Below are 25,058 nucleotides of genomic sequence, written 5' to 3'. Positions count from 1 at the left end.
TTTGGCCAGGCTGCTCTCGTACTCCTGACCTCAGGTGATTCACTAACCTCAGCTCCCAAAGTGCTGGGATTACAGGTGTGAATCATTGTGCCCAGCCCTGGCTAATTTTTTTTTTTTTTTTTTTTTTTTTTAAAGAGCTGGGGTCTGGCCAGGTGCAGTGGCTCACACCTGTAATCCCAGCACTTTGGGAGGCTGAGTCGTGTGGATCATTTGCAGTTAGGGGTTCAAGACCAGCCTGCCCAACATGGTGAAACCCTGTCTCTACTAAAAATACAAAAAAATTAGCCAGTCATGGTGGCACATGCCTGCAGACCGAGCTACTCAGGAGACTGAGGCAGGAGAATTACTTGAACCAAGGAGAAAGAGGTTGCAGTGACCGGAAATCGCACCACTGCACTCCAGCCTGGGAGACAGAGCCAGACTCCACCTCAAAAAAAAAAAAAAAAAAAAAAAAAAACAGAGAGAGAGAAAAAAAAACAGGGTCTTGCTATGTTGCCCAGGCTGGTCTTGAATTCCTGGGCTCAAGTGATCCTCCTGCCTCTGCCTCCCAAAACGCTAGGTTCACAGACCTTGAATCTGCATTGTTCACAAGCTCCCTTGGGGATATCGGGAAACACTTGCTATGTCTCCAAAAGTGGCACACAGCCCTGGAAGGAAGATGGAGCCACCATACTCAGTGACCTCAGGGACTCTGTCCAGTGCTGACACTGTGTGTCCTCACCGCCCCACCTGGGCCCTGAGATTGGAGCTGCTGCCTGGCATCCAAGATCAACTTCCCCAGGCTCCTGTCATCCCTGCAGGAACCTCCCGGCTCAACCTCTGGGCTCCAGTGGACTGCCCTGCGGGGCACAGAGAAACCTCCGTCTCCCGGCCTGCTCTCCCCCAAGGCTCTCCCCAGCCGACATCCCCCAAGAGAAATGACTGTCTAAATAGAGCTTGAGAAGGGCACGGTGGCTCACGACTGTATTCCCGGTGCTTTGGGAGGCTGAACCAAGAGGGTCACTTGAGCCCAGGAGTTCAAGACCAGCCGGGCAACATAATGAGACCCCCCCAACCTTACCAAAAAAATGTTAAATATAGGCTGGGCGCAGTGGCTCATGCCTGTAATACGAGCATTTTGGGAGGCCGAGATGGGCGGATCATGAGGTCAGAAGATCGAGACCATCCTGGCCAACACGGTGAAACCCTGCCTCTACTAAAAATATTAAAAAATTAGCTGAGCGTGGTGGTACAGGCCTGTAGTCCCAGGTACTTAGGAGGCTGAGGCAGGAGAATCACTTGAACCTGGGAGGCAGAGGTTGTAGTGAGCTAAGATCGCACCACTGCACTCCAGCCTGGCAACAGAGTAAGACTCCGTCTCAAAACAAACAAACAAACAAAAACAAAAAAACGGGATTAGCCAGGTGTGGTGGCATACACTTGTAGTCCCAGCTACTTGAGATGCCAAGGCAGGAGGATCGCTTGAGCCTGGGAGGCTGAGGCTGCAATAAGCTATGATTGAGCCACTGCACTCCAGACTGGGCAACAGTGAGACCACGTCTCAAAAAAAAATGTGTTATATACACAAGGGAATATTATTCAGCCATAACAAAGAATGAAATCCTGTCATTTGCAGCAAAATGGATGGATGGGACTAGAGGTCATCATGCTAAGTGAAAAACTGAAATAAGGGCTAGGCACAGTGGCTCACGCCTGTAACCCCAGCATTTTGGGAGGCCAAGGCGGGTGGATCACCTGAGGTCAGGGGTTCAAGACCAGCCTGACCAACATCATGAAACCCTGTCTCCACTAAAAACACAAAAATTAGCCAGGCATGGTGGCACGTTTCTGTAGTCCCAGCTACTTGGGAGGCTGAGGCAGGGGAAGGCCTTGAACCCAGGAGGTGGGGGTTGCAGTGAACTGAGATAGTGCCATTATACTTCAGCCTAGGCAATAGAGCAAGACTCTGACTCAAAAAAAAAAAAAGTGAAATAATCCAAATACAGCATGGTGTCACTTATACTTGGGAGCCAGAGAGTTGATCTCACGGAGGTAGAGTATAAAATGCTCAGTAGCAGAGGCTGGGAAGGTTGTGTAGGCTGGCTGTGGGAAATGGAAAGAGCTGAGTTAGTGCAAACCTTCAGTTAGACAGAAGGAATGAATAGGGTGACCGTAGTTAGCAACAATGTATCATATCTTTCAGAACAGTCAGAGGAAAGGTGGCTCATGCCTATAATCCCAACACTTTGGGAAGCCAAGGCAGGAGAATTCCTGGAGGGCAGGAGTTCAAGACCAGCCTGGGCAACATAGCGAGACCTCATCTGTATTTAATCAAAATTGTTTTGAATTTTTTTAAAAAAGGTAGAAGAGAGATCTTGAAATGTCCCCAACATATAGAAATAAGAAATAGTCTAAGTTACGAACACTCCAAATACCCTAACATGACCATTACAGATTGTATGTGTGTAACACGGATCACATGTACCCCATACATATATATACATACTTGTAACAATTTTGAAAAAGTGTCATGTGAAACCACGTTGGAGACTAAGGCAAATGGAAAAGTGGGCATATCCCCATAGACATATTTTCACATATCTTTTCCCATCAATTTCCTTTTTTATTATTATTAGTTTTTGAGACAGAATCTTGCTCACCCAGGCTGGAGTGCAGTGGTGCAAACTCAGCTCAATGCAACCGCTGCCTCCCCAGTTCAAGCGACTCTCCAGCCTCAGCCTCCCAAGTAGCTGAGATTACAGACACCCAGCACCACACCTAGCTAAGTTTTGTATTTTTGTTTTTTGAGATGAAGTTTTGCTCATGCTGCCCACTATGGGGTGCAGTGGTGCGATACCAGCTCACTGCAACCTCCACCTCCTGGGTTCAAGCGAGTCTCCTGCCTCAGCCTCCCAAGTAGCTGGGATTACAAGCATGCACCACCACACCTGGCTAATTTTGTGTTTTTGGTAGACATGGGGTTTCTCCATGTTGGTCAGGCTGGTCTCAAACTCCTAACCTCAGGCGATCCACCCATCTTGGCCTCCCAAAGTGGTGGGATTACAGGTGTGAGCCACTACACCTGGCCAATTTTTGTATTTTTAATAGAGGTGGAGTTTCACCACGTTGCTCAGGCTGGTCTTGAACTCCCGACCTCAGGTGATCCACCCACCTTGACATCCCGAAGTGCTGGAATTATAGTCGTGAACCACTGGGCCTGGCCCCTTGTTTTTGTTTGTTGGGTATTCATTGTTGTTGATGATGTTGTTTAGAGACAGATGTCACTCTTTCGCCAGGCTGGAGTGCAGTGGCGGGATGTCAACTCACTGCAACCTCCACCTCCCGGTTCAAGCAATTCTCCTGCCCCAGCCTCCTAGCTGGGATTACAGGCACCCAGCACCATGCCCAGCTAATTTTTGTGTTTTTAGTAGAGACGGGTTTCACCATATTGGTCAGGCTGGTCTCAAACTCCTGACCTCGTGATCTGCCTGCCTTGACCTCCCAAAGTGCTGGGACTACAGGCATGATCTACTGTGCCCAGTGAGTTATGTCTTTTTAAATGTTTTCTTTTGAGATGGGGTCTTGCTAGGTAGCTCAGGCTGGTTTTGAACTCCCGGGTTTAAGTAATCCTTCTGCCTCAGCCTCCTAAAGTGCTGGGATTACAGGCATGAGCCTGCTTTTTTTTTTTTTTTTTTTTTTTGAGACAGAGTCTCACTCTTTCGCCTGGCTGGAGTGCAATAGCACGATCTCGGCTTACTGCAACCTCTGGTTCCCAGGTTCAAGCAATCCTCCTGCCTCAGCCTCCCAAATAGCAGAGATTACAGTCACATGCCACCATGCCCAGCTAATCTTTTGTATTTTTAGTAGAGATGGGGTTTCACCATGTTGGCCAGGATGGTCTCGGTCTCTTGACCTCGTGATCCGCCTGCCTTGGCCTCCCAAAGTGCTGGGATTACAGGCATGAGCTACCACGCCCAGCCAAGCCTGTATTTTTTAATGGCTAACATTTTTTCCAAAACACTAAAGCAGTTGAAAGTATTCAAGAATTGAAAAAAATGTTGAATTCAAACTCACAATGTCATATATCTTTTTACAATGTCATAACTCAGTTTATTTATGTCGAAGTAGACTTTATTATAATTTTACTGTCTTAGTTTGAGTAGAAACAATTTCTTTTTTTTTTTTTTTGAGACGGAGTTTCGCTCTTGTTACCCAGGCTGGAGTGCAATGGCCCGATCTTGGCTCACCGCAACCACCAGCTCCTGGATTCAGGCAATTCTCCTACCTCAGCCTCCCGAGTAGCTGGGACTACAGGCACGCGCCACCATGCCCAGCTAATTTTTTGTATTTTTAGTAGATACGGGGTTTCACCATGTTGACCAGGACGGTCTCGATCTCTTGACCTCGTGATCCACCTGCCTCGGCCTCCCAAAGTGCTGGGATTACAGGCTTGAGCCACCGCGCCTGGCCTAGTAGAAACAAATTCTACTAAATCATCAGTCATATTTTCAAAATCAACTTCTGGAAAAAACTCAGCCACTAAAAATGCATACACATACATAAGATGATGGGCCGGGTGTGGCGGTTCACACCTGTAATCCCAGCACTTTGGGAGGCCAAGACAGGTGGGTCATTTGAGGTCAGGAGTTCAAGATCAGCCTGGCCAACATGGTGAAACCCCATCTCTACTAAAAAACACAAAAATTAGCCAGGCATGATGGTGGGTGCCTGTAATCCCAGCTACTTGGGAGGCTGAGGCAGGAGAATTGCCTGAACCCAGGAGGAGGAGGTTGTGGTAAGCCAAGATCACGCCATTGCACTCCAGCCTGGGTAACAAATTGAGACCGTCTCAAAAAAATAAGAATATATACACAGATGCTTAATTATTTGCTATATGTACACACACACACATTTTTCCTTTTGCCTGAGCCTCTCGGGGGAATGCTGCATGCTGTCTTTATTTGGGATTTAATATTTTGTTCAAAGAAGTTTTTTTGTGCTCACATCATTTTTTAAAAATATTGCATTAGGGCCAGGTTCAGTGCCTCATGCCTGGAATCCCAGCACTTTGTAAGGCCAAGATGGGCAGATTGCTTGAGGCCAGGGGTTCAACACCAGACTGGCCAACATAGTGAGATCCCATCTCTATTACAAATACAAAAAAATAAAAATTAAGCCGGGTACGGAGGCTCACTCCTGTAATCCCAGCACTTCGGGAGGTTGAGGCAGGTGGATCACAAAGTCAGGAGATCAAGACCATCCTGGCTAACACAGTGAAACACCGTCTCTACTAAAAATACAGAAAATTAGCTGGGTGTGGTGGCAGGCGCCTGTAGTTCCAGCTACTCAGGAGGCAGAGGCAGGAGAATCACTTAAAGCTGGGAGGCGGAGGTTGCAGTGAGCGAAGATTGTGCCACTGTACTCTAGCCTGGGCAACAGAGTGAGACTCTGTCTCATAAAATTAATAAAAATTAAAATTATAAAAAAGAAGTAGCTGGGCCGTGGCGGTGCATGCATCCTATAATCCCAGCTACTCAGGAGGCTGAGGCACAAGACTCGCCTGAACGTGGAAGGGGGAGGTTACAGTGAGCAGAGATCATGCCACTACACTCCAGCCTGGGCAACCGAGCGAGACTCTCAAATATATACATATTGCATCAGTGGGCGTGGCCAGTGTGGCAAGGAGGGCTATCACTAGGGAGTCTTTGGTATCACTCCAGAGGCTGAGACAGGAGAATCACTTGATCCTGGGAGGCAGAGGTTGTAGTGAGCTGAGATCTCACCATTGCACTCTAGCCTGGGTGACAGAGTGAGACTCCGCTTTAAAAAAATAAACTGCATAAACCACACACACATACTCACACACTCAGGTGAGTGCAGGGGCTGGAGGCAGGGTGCATCGGACCTCCCAGCACATTCCCGTGAATCAATAATTATTTATAAATAAAATATTTTAAAAATTGTATTTAAGACCAGGAGTGGTCGCTCAAGCCTGTAATCCCAGCACTTTGGGAGGCTGAGGCAGGCAGATCGTCTGAGGTGGGGAGTTTGAGAGTAGCCTGGCCAACATGGTGAAACCCCATCTCTACTAAAAATACAAAAAAAAATTAGCTGGGCGTGGTGGTGGGCACCTGGAATCCCACCTACTTGGGAGGCTGAGGCAAGAGAATCGCCTGAACCAGGGAAGCGGAGGTTGCAGTGAGCTGAGATCGTGCCATTGCACTCCAGCCTGGGTGACAAGAGCAAGACTTCGTCTCAAAAAACAAACAAAAAAACGACAACAATTAGCCAGATGTGGTGGTATGTGGTATGTACCTGTCATTCCAGGGACAGAGAAGGCTGAGGCAGGAGAATTGCTTGAACCCAGGAGGTGAGGATTGGAGCCGAGATGGAACCACTGCACTCCAGCCTGGAGACAGAGCAAGACTCCATCTAAAAATAAAAATAATTTAGAAAAAGAGGGTATCTCAAAAGCTATGGTCACCTGGGGGCATCCCAGGCAGGTGCCATGCTCCCTGCAGCTGGAGCTGGGATTCCACCATCTTCACACCTGACCAGGAGGACATGTCACTCACCACGACCCTCTCCCGCCTCGTAGAATCCTGGCAAGCCGGACCCCAACCACACATGCATGTTACACAGATGGGGACACTGAGGTCCTGTGGGTTCCTCCCTTTGTAAAATAGGGCTGTTAGTGCCTTCTGACCTCCTCAGCCGGCTGCAGGAAATACATGGGGCAGCGGGGTCCCCCAGGTTTCTTAGGGGAGCCACAGAGAGAAGGGCTGAAATGTTCTCCTAACTCCCCAGCGTCCTTCTCGTCAAACTGCACACTCTTTCCAGAGCTTCACTGGCCACCGCCCTCCCTCTCCTCCCTCCACTCCTGCCAGCCAGGCCTCACCTGTTCCTGCTTCAATGCCTTTGCTGGTCCCCCTGCCCAGTGCTCGGTCCCAGATCCCCTCGAAGCTGGCCTCGATTCCACACGAGCAAATCCGTCGGCTTCTGAGTCACACTGGCCTCGGCAGAGGCCTGGGACTCCGAGCCTCATAATCTTTTTTTTTTTTTTTTTTTTCTCTTTGAGAAAGAGTCTTGCTCTGCAGTCCAGGGTGGAGCACTGGAATGCAGTGGCGCCATCTCGGCTCATTGCAACCTCCGCCTCCCAGGTTCAAGCAACTCTCCTGCCTCAGCCTCCCGAGTAGCTGCGATTACAGGCACGTGCCACCACGCCCGGCTAATTTTTGTATTTTTAGTAGAGACAGGGTTGCATCATGTTGATCATGCTGGTCTCGAACTCCTGACCTCGTGATCCGCCCGCCTCAGCCTCCCAGAGTGCTGGGATTACAGGCGTGAGCCACCGAGCCCGGCCTTTGTTTTTTCTGCTGTTGTTCTTTTGAGACAGGATCGCTTTTGTGATGCAGCTTTATCTTCTGTGTAGGGAGCACGTGTCTGAAATTACTTGATCCACTTCTTCCTAGAGGGTTATAAGCTCTGAGCGGGCAGGGACTCGGGGGCTGGTGTCTGTCACTTCTGTGTCCCCAGCCTCAGCGCAGGCCAGGCGTCTCTTACATACTGGTTGAATGAATGAATGAGCCCACGAATACATGAATGAATGGGGTATCAGTTCTTCCTTCCAGTCTGCGCCTGAACAAGGTCTTAACTTTTTTGCTCAGACCTCTGACCCAGCCTGATCTGTGTCGCGGGGTTTGGCCCCCGTGTCCCCACCCAAATCTCAGGTTGAACTGCAGTCCCGTGTTGGAGGAGGTACCTGGTGGGAGGCGGTTGGATCATGACCGTGGATTCCTCATGAATGGTTTAGCGTCACCCCTCAGTCCTGTCTCGTGATAGAGTTCTCGCGAGATCCCGTTGAACCTTCACGAGTGGTTTAGCACCACCCCTCGGTCCTGTCTCATAATAGAGGTCTCGCGAGATCCTGTTGAACCTTCACGAATGGTTTAGCACCACCCTTCAGTCCTGTCTCGTGATAGAGTTCTCGCGAGATCCCGTTGAACCTTCACTAATGGTTTACCACCACCCCTCCGTCTTGTCCCGTGACAGAGTTCTCACAGGATCCCATGATCATACACGAAAGGCTTAGCACCACCCCTCAGTCCTGTCTCTGACAGAGTTCTCGCGAGATCCCATTGATCCTTCACGGAAGATTTAGCAACACCCCTCCATCCTGTCTTGTGACAGAGTTCTCGCAAGATCCCGTTGACCCTTCACGAGTGGTTTAGCACCACCCCTCGGTCCTGTCTTGTGATGGAGTTCTCGCGAGATCCCATTGAACATTCAGGAATGGTTTAGCACCACCCCTCGGTCCTGTCTCCTGACAGAGTTCTCGCGACATCCCGATTAACCTTCACGAATGGTTTAGCACCACCCCTCAGTCCTGTCTTGTGACAGAGTTCTGGAGACATCCCGTTGATACTTCAGGAAAGGCTTAGCACCACCCCTCAGTCCTGTCCTGTGACAGAGGTCTCGCGAGATCCCGTTGACCCTTCACGGAAGGTTTAGCACCACCCCTCAGCCCTGTCTCGTGATAGAGTTATCGTGAGATCCCGTTGACCCTTCACGAATGGTTTAGCACCACCCCTCAGCCCTATCTCGTGATAGAGTTCTCGCGAGATCCCGTTGATCCTTCACGGAAGGTTTAGCACCACCCCTCGGTCCTGTCTTGTGACAGAGGTCTCGCAAGATCCCGTTGACCCTTCTCCAAAGGTTTAGCACCACCCACTCAGTCCGGTCTGGCATAGAGTTCTCGTGAGCCTTCAGGAAAGGCTTAGCACCACCCCTCAGTCCTGTCGCGTCATAGAGTTCTCGCGAGATGCTGTTGAACATTCACGAATGGCTTAGCACCACCCCTCAGTCCTGTCTTGTGCTAGAGTTCTCGCGATATCCCATTGACACTTCACGAAAGGCTTAGCACCACCCCTCAGTCCTGGCCCGTGATGGAGTTCTCGCGAGATCCTGTCGACCCATCACTGAAGGTTTAGCACCACCCCTCAGCCCTGGCTCATGATAGAGTTCTCGCGAGATCCCGTTGAACCTTCACGAATGGTTTAGCACCACCCCTCAGTCCTGCCCTGTAATAGAGTTCTTGCGAGTTCTCGCGAGATCCCTTTGAACCTTCAGGAGTGGTTTAGCACCACCCCTCGGTCCTGTCCCGTAATAGAGTTCTCGTGAGATCCCATTGATCCTTCACGGAAGGTTTAGCACCACCCCTCAGTCCTGTCTCGCGAAAGAGTTCTCGCGAGATCCCGTTGATCCTTCACCAAAGGTTTAGCACCACCCACTCAGTCCGAGCTGGCATAGAGGTCTCGCGAGATCCCACTGTTAAAAGGTGTGTGGCTCCTCCTCCCCACCCTGGTGCTCCTGCTCCAGCCAAGTCACCTGCCTGCTCCCTTCTGTCTTGTGCCGTGACTGTAAGTCTCCTGCGGCTGCCGCAGAAGCAACTGCTGCCTTGCTTCCTGTACAGGATGTGGAACCATGAAACAATTAAACCAATTAAACCTCTTTTCTCCATCAATTACCTGTCTCAGATATTATTATGATTAGAGTTTCACTCTTGTCGCCCAGACTGGAGTGCAATGGCGCAATCTCGGCTCACCGCAACCTCCGCCTCCTGGACTCAAGCGATTCTCCTGCCTCAGCCTCCCAAGTAGCTGGGATTACAGGCGTCCGCCACCACGCCCGGCTAATTTTTGTATTTTTAGTAGAGACGGGGTTTCGCCATGTTAGCCAGGCTGGTCTCGAACTTCTGACCTCAGGTGATCCGCCCGCTTCAGCCTCCCAAAGTGCTGGGATGACAGGCATGAGTCACTGCACCCAGCCTGGGTATTTCTTTATAGTATTGTGAGAATGGACAAATGCAGTCCCCTCTGCCCCAACACCACTGAGCCCTGCAAAGAAATTGCCCAAGTTCACACAAAGTCCAGCTGTGAGGATGTCCCCAGCTAATGTGAACAGAGTGAATCTGGAAACGGAGGCCCTAAAAAGAAGCCAAACAAGAAATCTCCAAGCACAGTCCAAGATGGAACCTGCCTCACCTCCCGTGATGCATGTCCTCACCCCGCCCCCTCCACCTCCCCACCACCATCCCATCCCTCACTTCCTCCGCCTGTCACCTCCTCCACCCTCCATCCCATCCCTCACGTCCTCCACCTGTCACCTCCTCCACCCTCCATCCCCGTCCTGCACCTCTGGATCCTTTGCAGGTGGTGAGCTGACACCCCACCCCCAGCACAGAGACAGGGCGCCACGGTGGTCAGGAATGCAGGATCCACTTCTTTATTGCAGAAAGACTATGTCTAGAGCAAAGGCTACACAGACCCCATGATGGGGGGTGGGGGCACCCACATGCAGGGGGCGAGGGGGCAGGGGTGGGTCACAGCAAACGTGGCCTGGCACAGTCCCCAGCACCAGGGATGCCCAGGCAGGACGGGCCAGCGGCCAGGGCAGGCTCGGACACCCCTCCTATGGCAGATCCCCTCTCTCCCCAGGGTCAGGGCAGGGCCTGGGGTGGGAGAGGCCTAGATGTGGGCAGGGCCCCAGGGAGATTGTGCTATCAGGGTGTGTCCCTGAGAAAGGGCCGCAGACCCCTGCCCAGCCTCACTCTCTCCAGCACCTTCAGAGCCCAGAAACCACTGCCAGGGCAAGAGAGGAGGCGACGTCAGCTGCTGGTGGGCCCTGGGCCAGCCCAAGTGTTGGGGGGACCCAGCTCTGCTCAGACAAGATGCCAGCTCTTCTGGGAGCCCCGGTCCACGCGCTGGATAGCAACTCACATGCACGCACGCACAATCCCTCTCTCTGAGTGTGTCCAGTAAACATTTGTTGAGTAAACACTCACATGAACACAGAGGAAAACAAACATGCTAGTACCAAGTCAGACACGAGCAATCTGTTACCTACATAGTCCCACCTGGCCACATGACTACAGAGACACAGGTGTGCACGCTCTCTCTCTGTCTCTCTCTCTCTTTCTCCACAAAAATACATGCGCACACACACACACACACACAAACACACTGCTTCCTCACACACAGTAAGACCAACATCTCCACCTCACCTTCCCTGGCTGACTTACCTGCTGTGTTCTGAGCCCCTCTATGGAGAGACCCATGTGACATGGATCAAAAGGCAGCTTCCAGCCAACAGCCAGCAAGGAACCGAGGTCCTCAGTCTTGCAACAGCAAGGAACTGAATGCTGCAACAACCACATGAGCTTGGAAGAAGCAGATCCTTCCCTGGTCAGGTCTTCAGATGAGACCTCTGCCTGGCCCATGCTTTGATTGCAGCCTTCTGAGATTCCCAAGTAGAGGACCCTGCAAACCTGCACCCAGGCTCTTGACCCACAGAATCTATGAGATAAGAAACGTGTCGTTTCTGGTTGCTACGTTTGTGGTCATTTGTGGGGATTTTTGGTTGGTTGGTTGTTTTTGAGAGACAGAGTCACTCTGTTGCCCAGGCTGAAGTGCAATGGCGCGATCTCAGCTCACTGCAACCTCCACCTCCTGGGTTCAAGCCATTGTCCTGCCTCAGCCTCCCAAGTAGCTGGGATTACAGGCGCCTGCCACCACACCCAGCTAATTTTTTGTATTTTTAGTAGAGACGGGTTTCACTGTGTTAGCCAGGATGGTTTCGATCTCCTGACCTTGTAATCCACCTGCCTCGGCCTGCCAAAGTGCTGGGATTACAGGCATGAGCCACCAGGTCTGGCCAATTGTGGTCATTTGTTACACAGCAATAGCTGACTGATACCAATTTGGGACTGAAAATCACATTGCTATAGAGTCACGCTACTATAGAGTAGGACAGAAATTGTGTTTCTCAATCAGGACAAACACAGTAACAGGTAAATGCTCTCTCAGATAAGCCATATCACCCACTCCCAAAAATATAGTCATGCTCATAGAGGCACAAAGAGTCACACAGACACATCAGAAGTATCCAGTCTTGTTGACAACCACACACCTCTTGTTGACTACCCACCTCTCCGTATACCCTACACCACTAGTACACACACAGAGTACCACAAAAACATACCGTCCCGACAGACACACACAGGTGCACTTAGATGCAAGTCACCCATCCACAAACCCCAGGCTGCACAAATACACCATTCCCCGTGTATGTCGGACACAGCCCTGTGGGGTCACATGAGTGTAGGGTGGTTCAGACCCTCTCACAAAAACACCCAGAACCTCACGGCTGCAGATTCCCCCTGACTCCAGGACACCACCTTTCTGGGCGGGCCCTGCTCTCTGGGGCACGGGTGGAGGGGAGGCAGTGGGCGGAGCAGACTTCTACCTGGAGCCCCCTTGGATTCCGCTGATGTGGGGTCCCATCGGCTGTCCCCTCACGGGGGTGTCATTGATGTCTCTCTGGCCAGAGCCCCAGGTACCCCCTCCCGAGCACCCCAGGACCCCACCCACCACACGTCGCTAATGTCTCTGTCTCGGTGAAAGAGGCAGGTCCCGGGTGGGCGGTGTCTGGGAAGCCCCTCCACGTCCACGGTGCCTCCCGGTGGGGCAGTTGTGCTGCGGCTGTGGCTGTGGCCGGTCCCAGGGGTGGGATTCGGAGCTGGCAGGGGCAGTGCTGCAGGCCCTGTGGTTATTGCCTGGTGGCCTGAGGCCCATCCCGCGGGCCCCACGTCCCCGGTGTGACAACAGGGGAGAGGGGGGCGTTCTGGGACCGGAGGTGGGGGCAGGGCACAGGTGAGAGGTCATGAGGGGCCGGGTGGGCTCGGGTGTATGTCAACACCAAATAGGAGGAGAAAGAAAAAAATAATCTGAGGCTAATGTGCATTTTGAACTCCCCCCTCCCCTGGAAGGTCACAGTGATCAAATGTGGGGGACGGGGACCCACAGGTCTGGTGCGGACGCCCCAGGGAAAGAGATGGAGATGGGGAAACGCAGCCTCCTCTGGTCCCGGCGGGAACGAGGAGCTCCTCTTGCCGGCTCCTGGTCCCCTTTGCCCATCTGCAGGACAAGGGGGCCACCTCCGGCTCTTGGTTTGGGGGGTACAGACAGAACAGGAGGGTGGAGAAGAGAGAGCGGGGCAGGAAGAAGAGCCTCGGCCCTGCCTCGGGGCGGCCAGGGGCAGCGGAGAGGGAGCAGCCTCAGTTTCCCCAGCCGAGGTGTCGGTGGAAGGATGAGAGGAGAGGAGGAGGCAGGAGGGGGTGTCGGGGGAGGCGGCGGGGGGCCGGGGCCGGTGCGGGCGGGCGGCGGGCAGGCGGGCGTTCCGGGCTCACATGAGGGTGCATTTGCCCTTGACGCGGTCTGTCCTCTTCTGCTTCCCGGAGCGCTTGCCGTCGATGTTGAGGCTCATGTTCCGGCGGGTCTCCAGCGTCAGCAGCTCCTGGAAGAGCTCCTTCACGTTGTAGTTCATCTTGGCCGAGGTCTCCATGAAGGCGCACTTCCACTCCTGGGCCACCGCCTGCGCCTCGCGCGTGTCCACCTCCCGCTGCGTCTCGTCGCACTTGTTACCCACCAGCATCACGGGGATGTCCTCCACGCTGCCCTTGATCTGCACGATGAGCTTGTAGATGGGGCCCAGCTCCTCCAGCGACTGCTTGCTGGTGACCGAGAACACCAGGATGAAGGCGTGGCCCTTGGAGATGGAGAGGCGCTGCATGGCCGGGAACTGGTGGCTGCCCGTGGTGTCTGTGATCTGCAGCGTGCACACGCTCTTGTCGCAGCTGATCACCTGCCGGTAGGTGTCCTCGATGGTGGGGATGTAGGTGTCTCGGAACGTGCCCTTCACGAAGCGCAGCACCAGCGAGCTCTTGCCCACGCCGCCCGCCCCGAACACCACCACGCGGTAATCGTTGCTCTGCTCTGGCATCTTTCCCGCGGCGGGTTGGGGGCCGGGGCCGGGAGGGCTGGTGCCGGCTGCGAGAACCCCAGACCGAGCCTGTGCGGAGAGGAGGGTCAGACGTAAAAGGCCACCCAGCCTGGAGGGGACAGCCCCACATCCCCAGTAAGGGAGGAGGAGGACAGGGCGGCTTCTCGGAGGAGGTGGCTGTCGTGCCTCCTGCGTCCCCGAAAAGGCTCCATCTGCTCGCCTCGGCTGACTTTGCAGTCCCATCCCGCGGGCGGGCGCACAGCCAGCACCCTTTGCTTACTTCCCCCTGACAAAATCTGGGGCCTGAGCTTCCCCGGCGGATGCTGAGCTACAAGAGGCATGGGAGATGCCAGGAAGCCCACGAAACCCCTTTCCCAGGTTCGGGCGTCCCTTCCAGGCTGTGCTGGCCTCCCCCAGGCTAGCAGGCCTGGCTTTCACCTCTCGCTGCACACCCGCCTGGCTCTGAGAGCCTGCTGACTCGTCCTGCCACCCCGAGCCTGTCTGGTGCCTGTCTCCACCAACCATGGGTTCCTGCTCTTCCCCCAACCTAGAGACGGCTAACCCTCGTGAGAGCCGCCCGTGGTGGGTGTCAGGTGTCAGGCCTGCAGCCCTAGCTGTGACGAACATGATGAGTTGGCCTGTAAGGGCTATAGACTTGGGAACTCATATTATTATTCTCGCTCTTTTTTTTTTTTTTTTTTGAGACGGAGTTTCGCTCTTGTTACCCAGGCTGGAGTGCAATGGCGGGATCTCGGCTCACCGCAACCTCCACCTCCTGGGTTCAGGCAATTCTCCTCCCTCAGCCTCCTGAGTAGCTGGGATGACAGGCACGTGCCACCACGCCCAGCTAATTTTTTGTATTTTTAGTAGAGACGGGGTTTCACCATGTTGACCAGGATGGTCTCTATCTCTTGACCTCGTGATCCACCCGCCTCGGCCTCCCAAAGTGCTGGGATTACAGGCTTGAGCCACCGCGCCCGGCCTCTTCTCACTTTTTTAAGACCAAGTCTCACTCTGTGATCCAGGCTGGAGTGCAGTGGTGCGATCTCAGCTCACTGCAACTTCTGCCTACTCAGTTCAAGCAATTCTCCTGCCTCAGTCTCCCGAGTGGCTGGGACTATAGGCGTCTGCCACCATGCCCAGCTAACTTTTTTCTTTCTTTCTTTTTTTTGAGACGGAGTCTCGCTCTATCACCAGGCTGGAGTGCAGGGGCAAGATCTCAGCTCACTGCAACCTCCACCTCCTGGGTTCAAGCGATTCACCTGCCTCAGCCTCCTGGGTTCAAGCAATTCACCTGCCTCAGCCTCCTGAGTAGCTGGGATTATAGGTGTGTGCCACCACAGTAGGCTAATTTTCATATTTTTAGTAGAGACAGGGTTTCATCACCTTGGCCAGGATTGTCTTGATCTCCTGACCTTGTGATCTGCACCTTAGCCTCCCACAGTGCTGGAGTTACCGGCGTGAGCCACTGTGCCTGGCCAATTTTTGTATTTTTAGTAGAGACGAGGTTTCACCATGTTGGCCAAGCTGGTCTTGAACTCCTGACCTCAGGTGATCCTCCTGCCTGGGCCTTCCAAAGTGCTGGGATTCCAGGCGTGAGCCACCATGTCCAGCCGGAACTTGTATTTTTTCAAGCTGTTCTCCCCGCCATAAATGGGGTCCTGAGGCTTGGAGTCCAATAACCACAACTGGAAAATCAGGGCACCGATTCCCAATAGCAGCCCCAGGGAGGCAGGCCCCTGCAGCCCAGGTGACCCGCCAGAACACAAAACTAGAAACTGAACAGGAAAATCCCCGCTCCCTAAACTCTAAAACCAAACTGTGGCCTGGTGTGCCCCAGGGCCTGCCCTCCCGTTTAGGTCTGATGGATCCTTAGGAATAGCGCTCCCTGCCGGGCGCGGTGGCTCAAGCCTGTAATCCCAGCACTTTGGGAGGCCGAGGCGAGTGGATCACGAGGTCAAGAGATCGAGACCATCCTGGTCAACATGGTGAAACCCCGTCTCTACTAAAAATACAAAAAGTTAGCTGGGCGTGGTGGAACGTGCCTGTAATCCCAGCTACTCAGGAGGCTGAGGCAGGAGAATTGCCTGAACCCAGGAGGCGGAGGTTGCGGTGAGCCGAGATCGCGCCATTGCACTCCAGCCTGGGTAACAAGAGCGAAACTCCGTCTCAAAAAAAAAAAAAAAAAAAGGAATCGCGCTCCCTGGGAGGGGGGTCCTCTTAGACCCTCTCTTCTCTCTTGGGCTCAGAGGGATCCAGCAGCCTCAGGAGGTCACTCAGCACAGCAGATCCTGAAAGGATGGAGGTGGGGGAATAACCCTGGGGGGAGGGCAGGTGGCTTTTCTCCAGAATCGATATCCTCCCCTCCCCTTCCTCCTGCTTCCAGTCTCCGGGGGGCAGGGGGTCCCCCAGCAAGGTATTCTACAGTGGAAGAGAAGGAGGCCCCAGTTTCCACCCCCTGCACTTGGGGTGGGGGTGTGTTTATGGGGAGGGTGCCGTGGCTGCCTGGGACTCAGCGGTTTGAACCTAAACAGGCAAATTCAAGTCCCTAAGCCTCTGTTTTCTCTTCTGTGAAATTCGAGCCACTGTTGCGACAGGTAAGGTGACAAGATGGAAAGGGGCATAGGCCGTGGCCGGTACAGCGGAGACCCCATCACTATTGTGATCACAATCGCTGTGCCAGTTGGTTGCAAAGGCACCTTCTGGATGATGAAGGGTAAGAGATTTGCCAGAAAAAGAAAACAGGATGATGAAAGCCTCAGCTGACAGCCCGCAGTTGTGATGAGCCAGGCAAACTTCTGGGCGCCTGGGCAATGCTAACTCATGTGATTGGCTGCCGGGTTTGTGGACTACATGCATAGTAATTCATTCGGAGGAGGCTGGGGGTGCTGGGGAGGAGGGGAGGGAGGCGGCCGGCTCTGCAGACCCTGCCCTTCCCTGGGTGGGTACCCCGAGAGGCAGGCACGCTGGCTGCCCTGAGGAGACACGCCACCAAGACGGGCCTGGGGTCCTGATGGCCGTGGCTTCTGTGGCCCCGGACCCAGGCTTCGCCTTGCTGTGGACACTTAAGCTCCAGCCTCGTCAGCGGCACTGTCCTCCCCACCAGCCCCGCTGGGTCTGGAATCCCTGGCTAGGATGCGCTTCCCGAAGCCCACGCCACCTCCACCTCCTCCTCCTCCTGGGGGTTGCAGGTGGAGGGAGAGGGTCCTGGGCACCGAGGCAGGAGCCGGAGGGGCTGGCTCAAGGTCACAGAGCAGGGGGGTGAGGGCGCACAGCAGGACTGGAAGCCCCTCTTGCTTGGCTACACTCCCGGTTTCCCACCTGTGCGGGGCAGCCCACCCCCAGACACCCAGGCTGGGCCAACCCACCCCAGCCCTGGCTCCTGGCCGGCCGCGGAGTGGTGGGGGGAGAGGACCGGGGTGTCAAAGCCAGCCCAGGGTCAGAAAAGCAGAGAGAGCCACGACCCAGGAACCTATGGGGGGGCCCCCCCTGACCAGGGTGGGGAGGGGGTCTCACCCACCACCGCCTGACCCGGGTGAAGGGTTTGATGGGGAAAGGGCCTGTTCTGGGGGGGCCGAGGGCGCAGAGGCACAGTGCGGGGCCAGCCCGGGGGCGCCCCTGCACTATCGAGGACCTCCGTGGTGGGGAGGAGGAGCCCACCCCGGGGAGGGGGCGCCGAGGGAGGGGCCTGGCTGGGCAGCGGGGCGGGGGGCTGAGTGGGTGAGCAGCTGCGGGAGACAGGAGGCCCTGCTGGGGGGCCCCGATGCGGAGAGGGGCGGCTATGGGGGGGCCTCGGCGGGGTCGGGGGGCTCCGGGTAGGGGAGGGGAGGCGGCGGGAGCTGTGCAAGGTGAGCCGCGGAGGGGAGGGCGGGATGGGGCGGGGGGGCCCCGGATCCCGGCGGGGAGGAACCGGCCCCGGGTCTCGGGAGGGTGCGGCCGGGACAAAGGAGGGGCGCGCGGCGGGGAGGACGCCGGCGAGGGGGTGGCTGCGCAGGGACCCCCGCTCCGCCCCGCCCCGGGCCGCCTACCTGGACCCGCTGGTCCCTGCGGCGCGGCGGCCGCTGCTCCTACCCGCTCCGGTGTCCGCTGGCGCCGCCGCCCCCCGCCCGCCCGAGCCGCCGCAGTCGCGCCCGCGCCGTCCCCGCCCCGCCGCGCTCCGCCCCGCCCCGCCCCGCCCCGGGGACCCGAGCCCACGGGGCCCGCGCAGCCACCCGGCCAAGGTCACCGCCGCCACCCGCGGGACCCCGGGCTGCACCCCGCCACCACCACCACGTCCCTCTGCCCGCTCCCCGCTTGGGGGTGGGGGGGGAAGTCGCCAGGACCCGGGCCCCCCGCGCTGCCACGTGGCCACCGGAGCCCTCCCTGCGGGTGGGAGTGGGGCCGCTTCCCGGGAAGCCCCAAGTGGGAGTCTGAAGCCCGGGTCGGGAGGAGCGGAGTCTAGCCGGGGACGGGGGGGGGCGGGGAGGGGGGAGGCTTTGGCGGAACTGCGGATGAACGGGGTGCAGAATGGGACCCCTGAGGCCGGCTAGGGTGGAGGCACACGCAGGGCGGGGAACCGGAGGGGTGCGCTGTGAAAGCGATTAAGTCAATAATCCACAATCAACGAGCAGGTGTGGAAGCGGGCAGGGGCGGAGGGTTCAGGTCAGTGGCTTGCACCTGGAGGCCCACCCATCCCAGGGGCCTGGGCAGGGGCGGGATGCGGACAGAAGCACCCCTCAGCACCCTGGTTTTGGGAGTGAGGGCAGCCCACGGAAGTCAGGCCTAGGGGGGTAGGGGATGAGCAAAGGGGCAGGTGCTCTCTGCCGGGAAGGGGTTTGCAGCTTTCGGTTAGAAAACTGCATTCCCCAAACAAGAGACGTCTTAGGGGAGCATTGATTTTTCTGACCTGTCTGTGTCCACAAGAGACTATGGGCCCCCCTCCATTTTGGAGACCCGAGGCTGAGGTTCCATTTGACCTCACCTGGGCAGATCCCAGAGGAGACTGGACTTTGGGGTGCGGTGACCAGGCCGGAAGGTGTTTTCGAGGGTGGGTGCTGGACAGTTCCAGGCCTCCAGGATGTTGGAAGAAGGCGCCCCTTGGTGGATAGGCCAACCCTCGGGCCCATAGGGGACTCTCTGAAGTCAGAGCAGTCCGTGGGTGAGAGGCTGGTCTGGTCTGGAACCCCTGTGAGCAGGTGCTGCAGCCCACGGAACCCCTTGGGCCCTCAGCTCCTGGGTTCTCCATGACCCACCATTTCTGTGGCCTCGGAGACTTGGCACTGCCCGAAGACCACCCAGTCCCCTCTCCTGTCACCACCGAGGCTGAGGCACTGAGGTTACTGTGGCTTTGGGGCTCAAAGAGCTCTATTTCTCCCTGCTTTGACCCCGCTCCCCCTGTCCCCGGCCTCCAGACCCCCTTCCTCCAGCCCTCCTTCAACTCTGCCATTCAGTGCTCCAGCTGGAACATGGGCCTCCCCTGCTCTAACGCCACCCATGGCTCCCTTCTTCCAGGTCAAGGTCCAGCTTCTCAGCCTGGCATCCATGGCCCGGCCTGAGTGCTCTGGGGATGCACCTCCCTCCTGCCCTGACCCCGGCCCCACAGGAGCACCTCAGAGGGAGGCCCAGCCCCATCTGGGGTGCCCTCAGCCGGAGACAGAGACAGCCCTGGGGGCAAACAAATCCCAGCTTCTGCTGTAGGTCCCTGCCTCCAGGGAAGTGCCCTCCCGAGCCTCGGTTCCCTGGTCCGTCAGTGAGGTCACTGTTGCCCGCCTGGAGGGTTGCTGGGAACACACGGGCAGGGGGCCCACCCACGTGGGGCTGCTGGGCACCCAAGCACTCAGACGGCAGCGCAGCGCCTTCCCGGTCCACCTGCCTGCCTTGGTCTCCCGAGTGACCCACCAGCTCCGGGCAGGGCCTCGGGCCGGCCCCCTGGCTCCTCCGGGCACCAGCTCAGGCCGGGGCAGGCTGACTCATGCGTAGGAGAGTGGGCAGGGCAGTAACCACGCTGCGGCTGCTATTTATAGCTCCCAGACCAGGCTGTGGGCTGTGTGAGCCAGGGAGGCCAGGCCCTGTTCCCCTCCCGGCTGTCCCTGGGGACCAGGAGCTCCACCCCCGACCTGAGCACCCAAACCAGGACAGCAGGAGCTCCTCCCCGATGGCAGGCCGGGGAGCAGAGGGTTCGGCCTAGCCTTTGTGAGTGGGGGTGGGTGGGTGCCCCAGCTCTGCCTCTCCATCCTCCAAATATCGTGGGGATCCAAATATCCAAATGTCAGGAGCCAGGGCACCTGCACACCAGGGCACTGAGCAAGCCAGGACGGGCACCGGGGTCCCCTGGGCTCCCAGCTGCCTCTCATACCCCAGTCCCTCTTTGGAGAGTCCCTGAGCATCCTGAGAAGTACAGAGGTGGGCGAGGGAGGACTGAGGCCAGCTTCGTCTTTGCCAAGGAGAGGACCCGTCAACCTCTCCAGCTCCCAAGCTGGGCAGGGTCTGCAGGCGTCCACGCTGAATCTCCAGGGTGAACCCCCCGGGGGGCACTGCACATCTCCCACGAACACTGAGTGCCAGCGTAGCCAGTGCTAGGTCCTCAGGGGCCTGCACAAGGCCAGTGTCCCTGCTCCCATCTGGAAACTGCAGCTTGGAGAAGGGTAGGGCTTGCCGGGGCGGCCCAGTGGGGAAGAGGCCGGTCTGGACCCATCAGGCTCTGAAGCCACGGCCCAGCCTGCTGGGGACGGACGGCCAGCTCCTTGTGATCCTCTTGCCCTGTCCCTGGCTATCTGGGGGCTTGTCCCAGGGGCGGTCAGCCTGTCCTGCCTTACGGATCCCCTTTCAACAGAGCCGCAAGGGGCAGCGTTCATCTGCGACATCCCAGCTTTTCACCGGGCCCTGCAGCTCCACAGCTGCTCTCCTCACACTGCTGCCCTGGCCAGGGCCACACAGGCCTCACTGAGTCCCAGCTGGCCATGGGGGAGGAGGGCAGTGGGCTCCGGTCCTCAGGTGTCTTCAGTGGTCTTTGGACCACGTGGGCAAAGCTGAGGTTGCACATGCCGCCCTCAGAAGGCAGGGTCATCCCTGGGGCTCAGCCACACTGTTGCTTTTCAAGTTTGGCATCTGTCAACCTATCATCTATCAATCATCTATCAATTAATCATCTATATTTCATCTATTAATAATTATCAATCATCTATTAATCATTTATTATCAATCTATATATCATCTATCATCTATCAATCATCTACTTATCTGTCTATCTATCTATCTATCGAGACAGGGTCTCACTCCATCACCTAGGCTGGAGTGCAGTGGTGAGGTCACAGCTCAGCGTAGCCTTGACCTCCTGGGCTCAAGCAATCCTTTCTCCTCAGCCTCCCGAGTAGCTGGGACTACAGGCACACACCACCGGGCCTGGCTAATTTAAAAAAATTTGGGGGGCCAGGCGTGGTGGCTCATGCCTGTAATTCCAGCACTTTGGGAGGCTGAGGTGAGTGGATTACTTGAGGGCAGGAGTTCAAGACCAGCCTGGGCAACATGGTGAAAACCCATCTCTACTAAAAATACAAAAAAAATTAGCCGGGCTTGGTGGATCGCACCTGTAATCCCAGCTTCTTGGGAGGCTGAAGCCGGAGAATCACTTGAACCTGGGAGGCGGAGGTTGCAGTGAGCCAAGATTGCACCACTGCATTCCAGAGGCTGCACAAAAGAGCGAGACTGTCTTAAACAAATTCTGGGCCGGTTGCAGTGGCTCACGCCTGTAATCACAGCACTCTGGGAGGCCAAGGCGGGTGGATCATGAGGTCAGGAGATCGAGACCATCCTGGCCAACATGGTGAAACCCCGTTTCTACTAAAACATGAAAGACTAGCTAGGTGTGGTGGCGTGAGCCTGTAGTCACAGGCTGAGGCAGGGAAATCACCTGGACCCAAGCGGTGGAGGTTGCAGTGAACAGAGATTACACCACTGTACTCCAGCCTGGCAACTGAACAAGATTCCGTCTCAAAAAAAAAAAAAAAAAATTCTGTAGAGATGAGGCCTTATTATATTGCCCAGGCTGGTGGCATCAATATTTTAAAATACGGAGACCATTTGTCAAAACCATTTGCCTTCAAAGATGGAAGGGCTGGCATCCCCATGCCCATCTTTCTTACCCATCACCACTGCTCCCCTGGGCCCCAGGCCACCGTGGAATACCCACGCCTCACCGTTGAAGACCCATGCCTCACAGAAGCCACCTGCCTGGCCCCTAGAGCCACCACTGGGTTCCTCTTTAACATCAGGAGGCTACGTTTTTTTTTTTTTTTTTTGAGATGGAATCTTGCTCTGTCACCCAGACTGGAGTGCAGTGGTGGAATCTTGGCTCACTGCAACCTCCGCCTCTCAGGTACAAGTGATTCCCCTGCCTCAGCCTCCCGAGTAGCTGGGATTACAGGTGCCTGCCACCACACCTGGCTAATTTTTATATTTTCCGTGAAGACAGGGCTTTGCCATGTTGGCCAGGCTGGTCCAGAACTCCAGACCTCAGGTGATCCGCCCACCTCGGCCCCGCAAAGTGCTGGGATTACAGGCCTGAGCCCCCTCGTCTGGCAAGGGTGCTGTGTCAACCCCACTTCTTAGGAGTGGAGTTGTGAGTCTTTAGCACTGGCAGGATAAACCCCGGTAACACCCGAGTCTTCCCACAGAGAAGAAGCCACTCTGGTCATCAGAGAGAAAAGGCTGAGAACAAACCGCAGAGAGGCCCCAGGGCCTTTGCACATGCTGCTCCCTCAGCCAGACGAGCTTTCTTTCCCCGATCTCCTTCACACTCACTCCCCCCTGTCCCCCTCACACGTCATCCTGGAGCCCGCTCCTGACCACGGAGCTGAAATCATCTCCTTTTGCTCTCTCACGGTATCCTGATTTTCTTTTCAGGACATTTCTTGCTACCTGATACCATGTGACATGCTGGTGTTGGCTCCCTCTCCAGAATGTGAGCTGCCACCCAGGGGGTGATTCTGTCCCAAAGGGAGACTGCGAACTCTATGGGATCATCTGTGATTCTCAGGACGGCAGGTGCTCCTGGCAGGGAGTGGGTGGAGGTCAGGGACGCTGCTCAGCACCCTGCAGTGCCCAGGACGGCTCCACTCCAGAGAAGCATCCGGCCCCAATGTCCACAGTGCCTGGGGAAGAAACCCAGGAGGGGGTGACAGGTCTCAAACTTTGCCCACCCCAGCATGGCCAGCATTGCCTGGGAGCTCGGCGGAATGCAAGTTCTCAGGCCCCACCCCAGAGCCAGGGCTGCAGCTTACCCTCCCACAGTGCACAGCATGGCCCCAGATGTCCAAGCACCTAGGCGCAGAACCCTGTTCCGGGGGCCAGCTCGGCTCGCAGGAGTGTGGCTGGACCTCAGCTAGAGGAGCCCAGCCAACCCATTCACCTCTTCATGGAGAAGCCAGACACAACGGTGGCCACTCCCTCCGCTCCGTGGGCAGCTCCCTGGCTCTGAACCACCCACCCGTCTAACCCAGTTCTCACCCTGCCGGCCAGGAGCGGTGGCTCATGGCTGTAATCCCAGCACTTTGGGAGGCTGAGGCGGGAGGATCATGAGGTCAAGAGATCGAGACCAGCCTGGCCAACATGGTGAAACCCCGTCTCTACTAAAAATACAAAAAGTAGGCAGGCGTGGTGGTGTCTGTCTGTAATCCCAGCTACTTAGGAGGCTGAGGCAGGAGAATCGCTTGAACCCAGGAGGCAGAGGTTGCGGTGAGCCGAGATCGTGCCATTGCTCTCCAGCCTGGGCGACACAGCGAGACGGCATCTCACAAAGAAAAAGACTGCACCCGCCATCACTTCCGCCCTCAGCTGGGACACCAAGGCCAGCTGTGTCACTGCCCTGAGGGGCTGCAGGTGCGGGGCCCCGGAGGCCTGAGGGGCAGCAAGGTCAGAGGTGGGGGTGTCTTCCCACTCCAGCCCCATCTGGCTTCAGCACCTGACAGCCAGGAGAAGAGTTCTGGGGTCTTCCAGAGAAGCCCCCACGTCCCGCAGCAGCCAGCACTCCCTAGAAGGGAAGACGCCTCCTCTAACCCCAGGAGCCTCTGCTACCTCCCCACCCGCAGGGGGACCCCGGAAAGGCTAGGGCAAAGGCTGGGGAGTCTTTATTGGTGACAGGCTGCTCACTGGCTCTGTTCGAAAAGCAGACACAGCTCAGGGCACAAGCTGGGTGCAGGCTGGCAGCTGGGACAGGTGGGACGCAGGCCCCTCTCTTCTCTTACTGGTGGGGCAGAGGGTTGGGAGCTGCTGGCCAGGACAGACGGATGGTGCCGTGGGCTGGGAGACACCGTCCCATCTACCGCAATCTCCCGGTCCCGCCCAGAGCTAATAACTTCTGCAACCAAAATGCAAACAACAGACACCGTAAGGCCGACAGGCGGTTATTAAGGCTGATTCAACCCCGCAGGCCTGGGCGCCGCCTCCTCATTTTTTCCTCGTTCGTCTCTGGATCCAGGTGGGAGAATCGGACGCCATCAGCTGTCCTCTGTGCTGAGAACCCTGCGAGGGGCTTCCTTCTCGCCTTCCTTCCCGCTGGAGGCCACCCCTGAGCCCAGGAGGGACCCCGAGTCCACGTCCTGAGTCAGTTCTCCAGCTTGAAGAGCTGAGTGACGCCCCCATCCCGGGCCCACCAGCTCTGTCCCATGAGAAAAACCTGGACCCACCTGGGGTCTGGGCAAGGCTGCTGGGTCTGTTTCCGGCGGGGCAGTGGCTGGGCCTGACCTGGGTCCCTCCCACCTGTGACATGCCCTGGCCAGGCCTTAGACTAGGAGTGGCCGTGACTCAGCCAGGAGCCCTGCGTTCTGACGAAGGTGGAGCTAGGTGCTCTGTGCTTGGTCTTGCTTTTGTTTTTTTGAGACGGGGTCTTGCCCTGTCGCCCAGGCTGGGGTGCAGTGGCGCAATCTTGGCTCGCTGCAACCTCCGCCTCCCAGGTTCAAGTGATTCCCCTGCCTCAGCCTCCCGAGTAGCTGGGATTATAGGCTCGCACCACCATGCCTGGCTGATTTCTGTATTTTTAGTAAAGACGGGATTTCACCATGTTGGCCAGGCTGGTCTTCAACTCCTGCGCTCAAGTGATCCGCCCGCCTCGGCCTCCCAAAGTGCTGGGATTAGAGGCGCTGAGCCAGTGCGCCTGGACGGAGTTGTGTTTTTTTTTTTTAACAGGAAGCTGTATTATTCAGGAACGATCTGCCCAAGCTGTTCCTGCTCTCTGCCAGCGCATGAAACGGCTGGCAGGGGCCCCT

The 25,058-nt window shown here is 56.3% G+C and overlaps 1 protein-coding gene across 1 annotated transcript; it reads right to left on the bottom strand.

Annotated features, from left to right (window-relative positions):
* Positions 1–10,240: 10,240 nt before the first annotated feature.
* On the bottom strand, positions 10,241–17,960 carry DIRAS1 (DIRAS family GTPase 1). Its single transcript, XM_039466197.2, has 2 exons — positions 17,847–17,960; positions 10,241–13,887 (listed from the first exon to the last, which is right to left on the bottom strand). Exon 2 carries the CDS (start codon positions 13,816–13,818, stop codon positions 13,222–13,224), a length of 597 nt encoding a protein of 198 aa, XP_039322131.1. The 5' UTR covers positions 13,819–13,887; positions 17,847–17,960; the 3' UTR covers positions 10,241–13,221.
* Between the last annotated feature and the right edge of the window lie 7,098 nt (positions 17,961–25,058).

Source organism: Saimiri boliviensis, chromosome 14 (assembly GCF_048565385.1).
Source record: "Saimiri boliviensis isolate mSaiBol1 chromosome 14, mSaiBol1.pri, whole genome shotgun sequence".
In the NCBI taxonomy this organism is placed as follows: Eukaryota; Metazoa; Chordata; class Mammalia; order Primates; family Cebidae; genus Saimiri; species Saimiri boliviensis.
The sequence above is the reverse complement of the archived record's forward strand: the minus strand, read 5'-3'. Positions and strand labels throughout refer to the sequence as shown.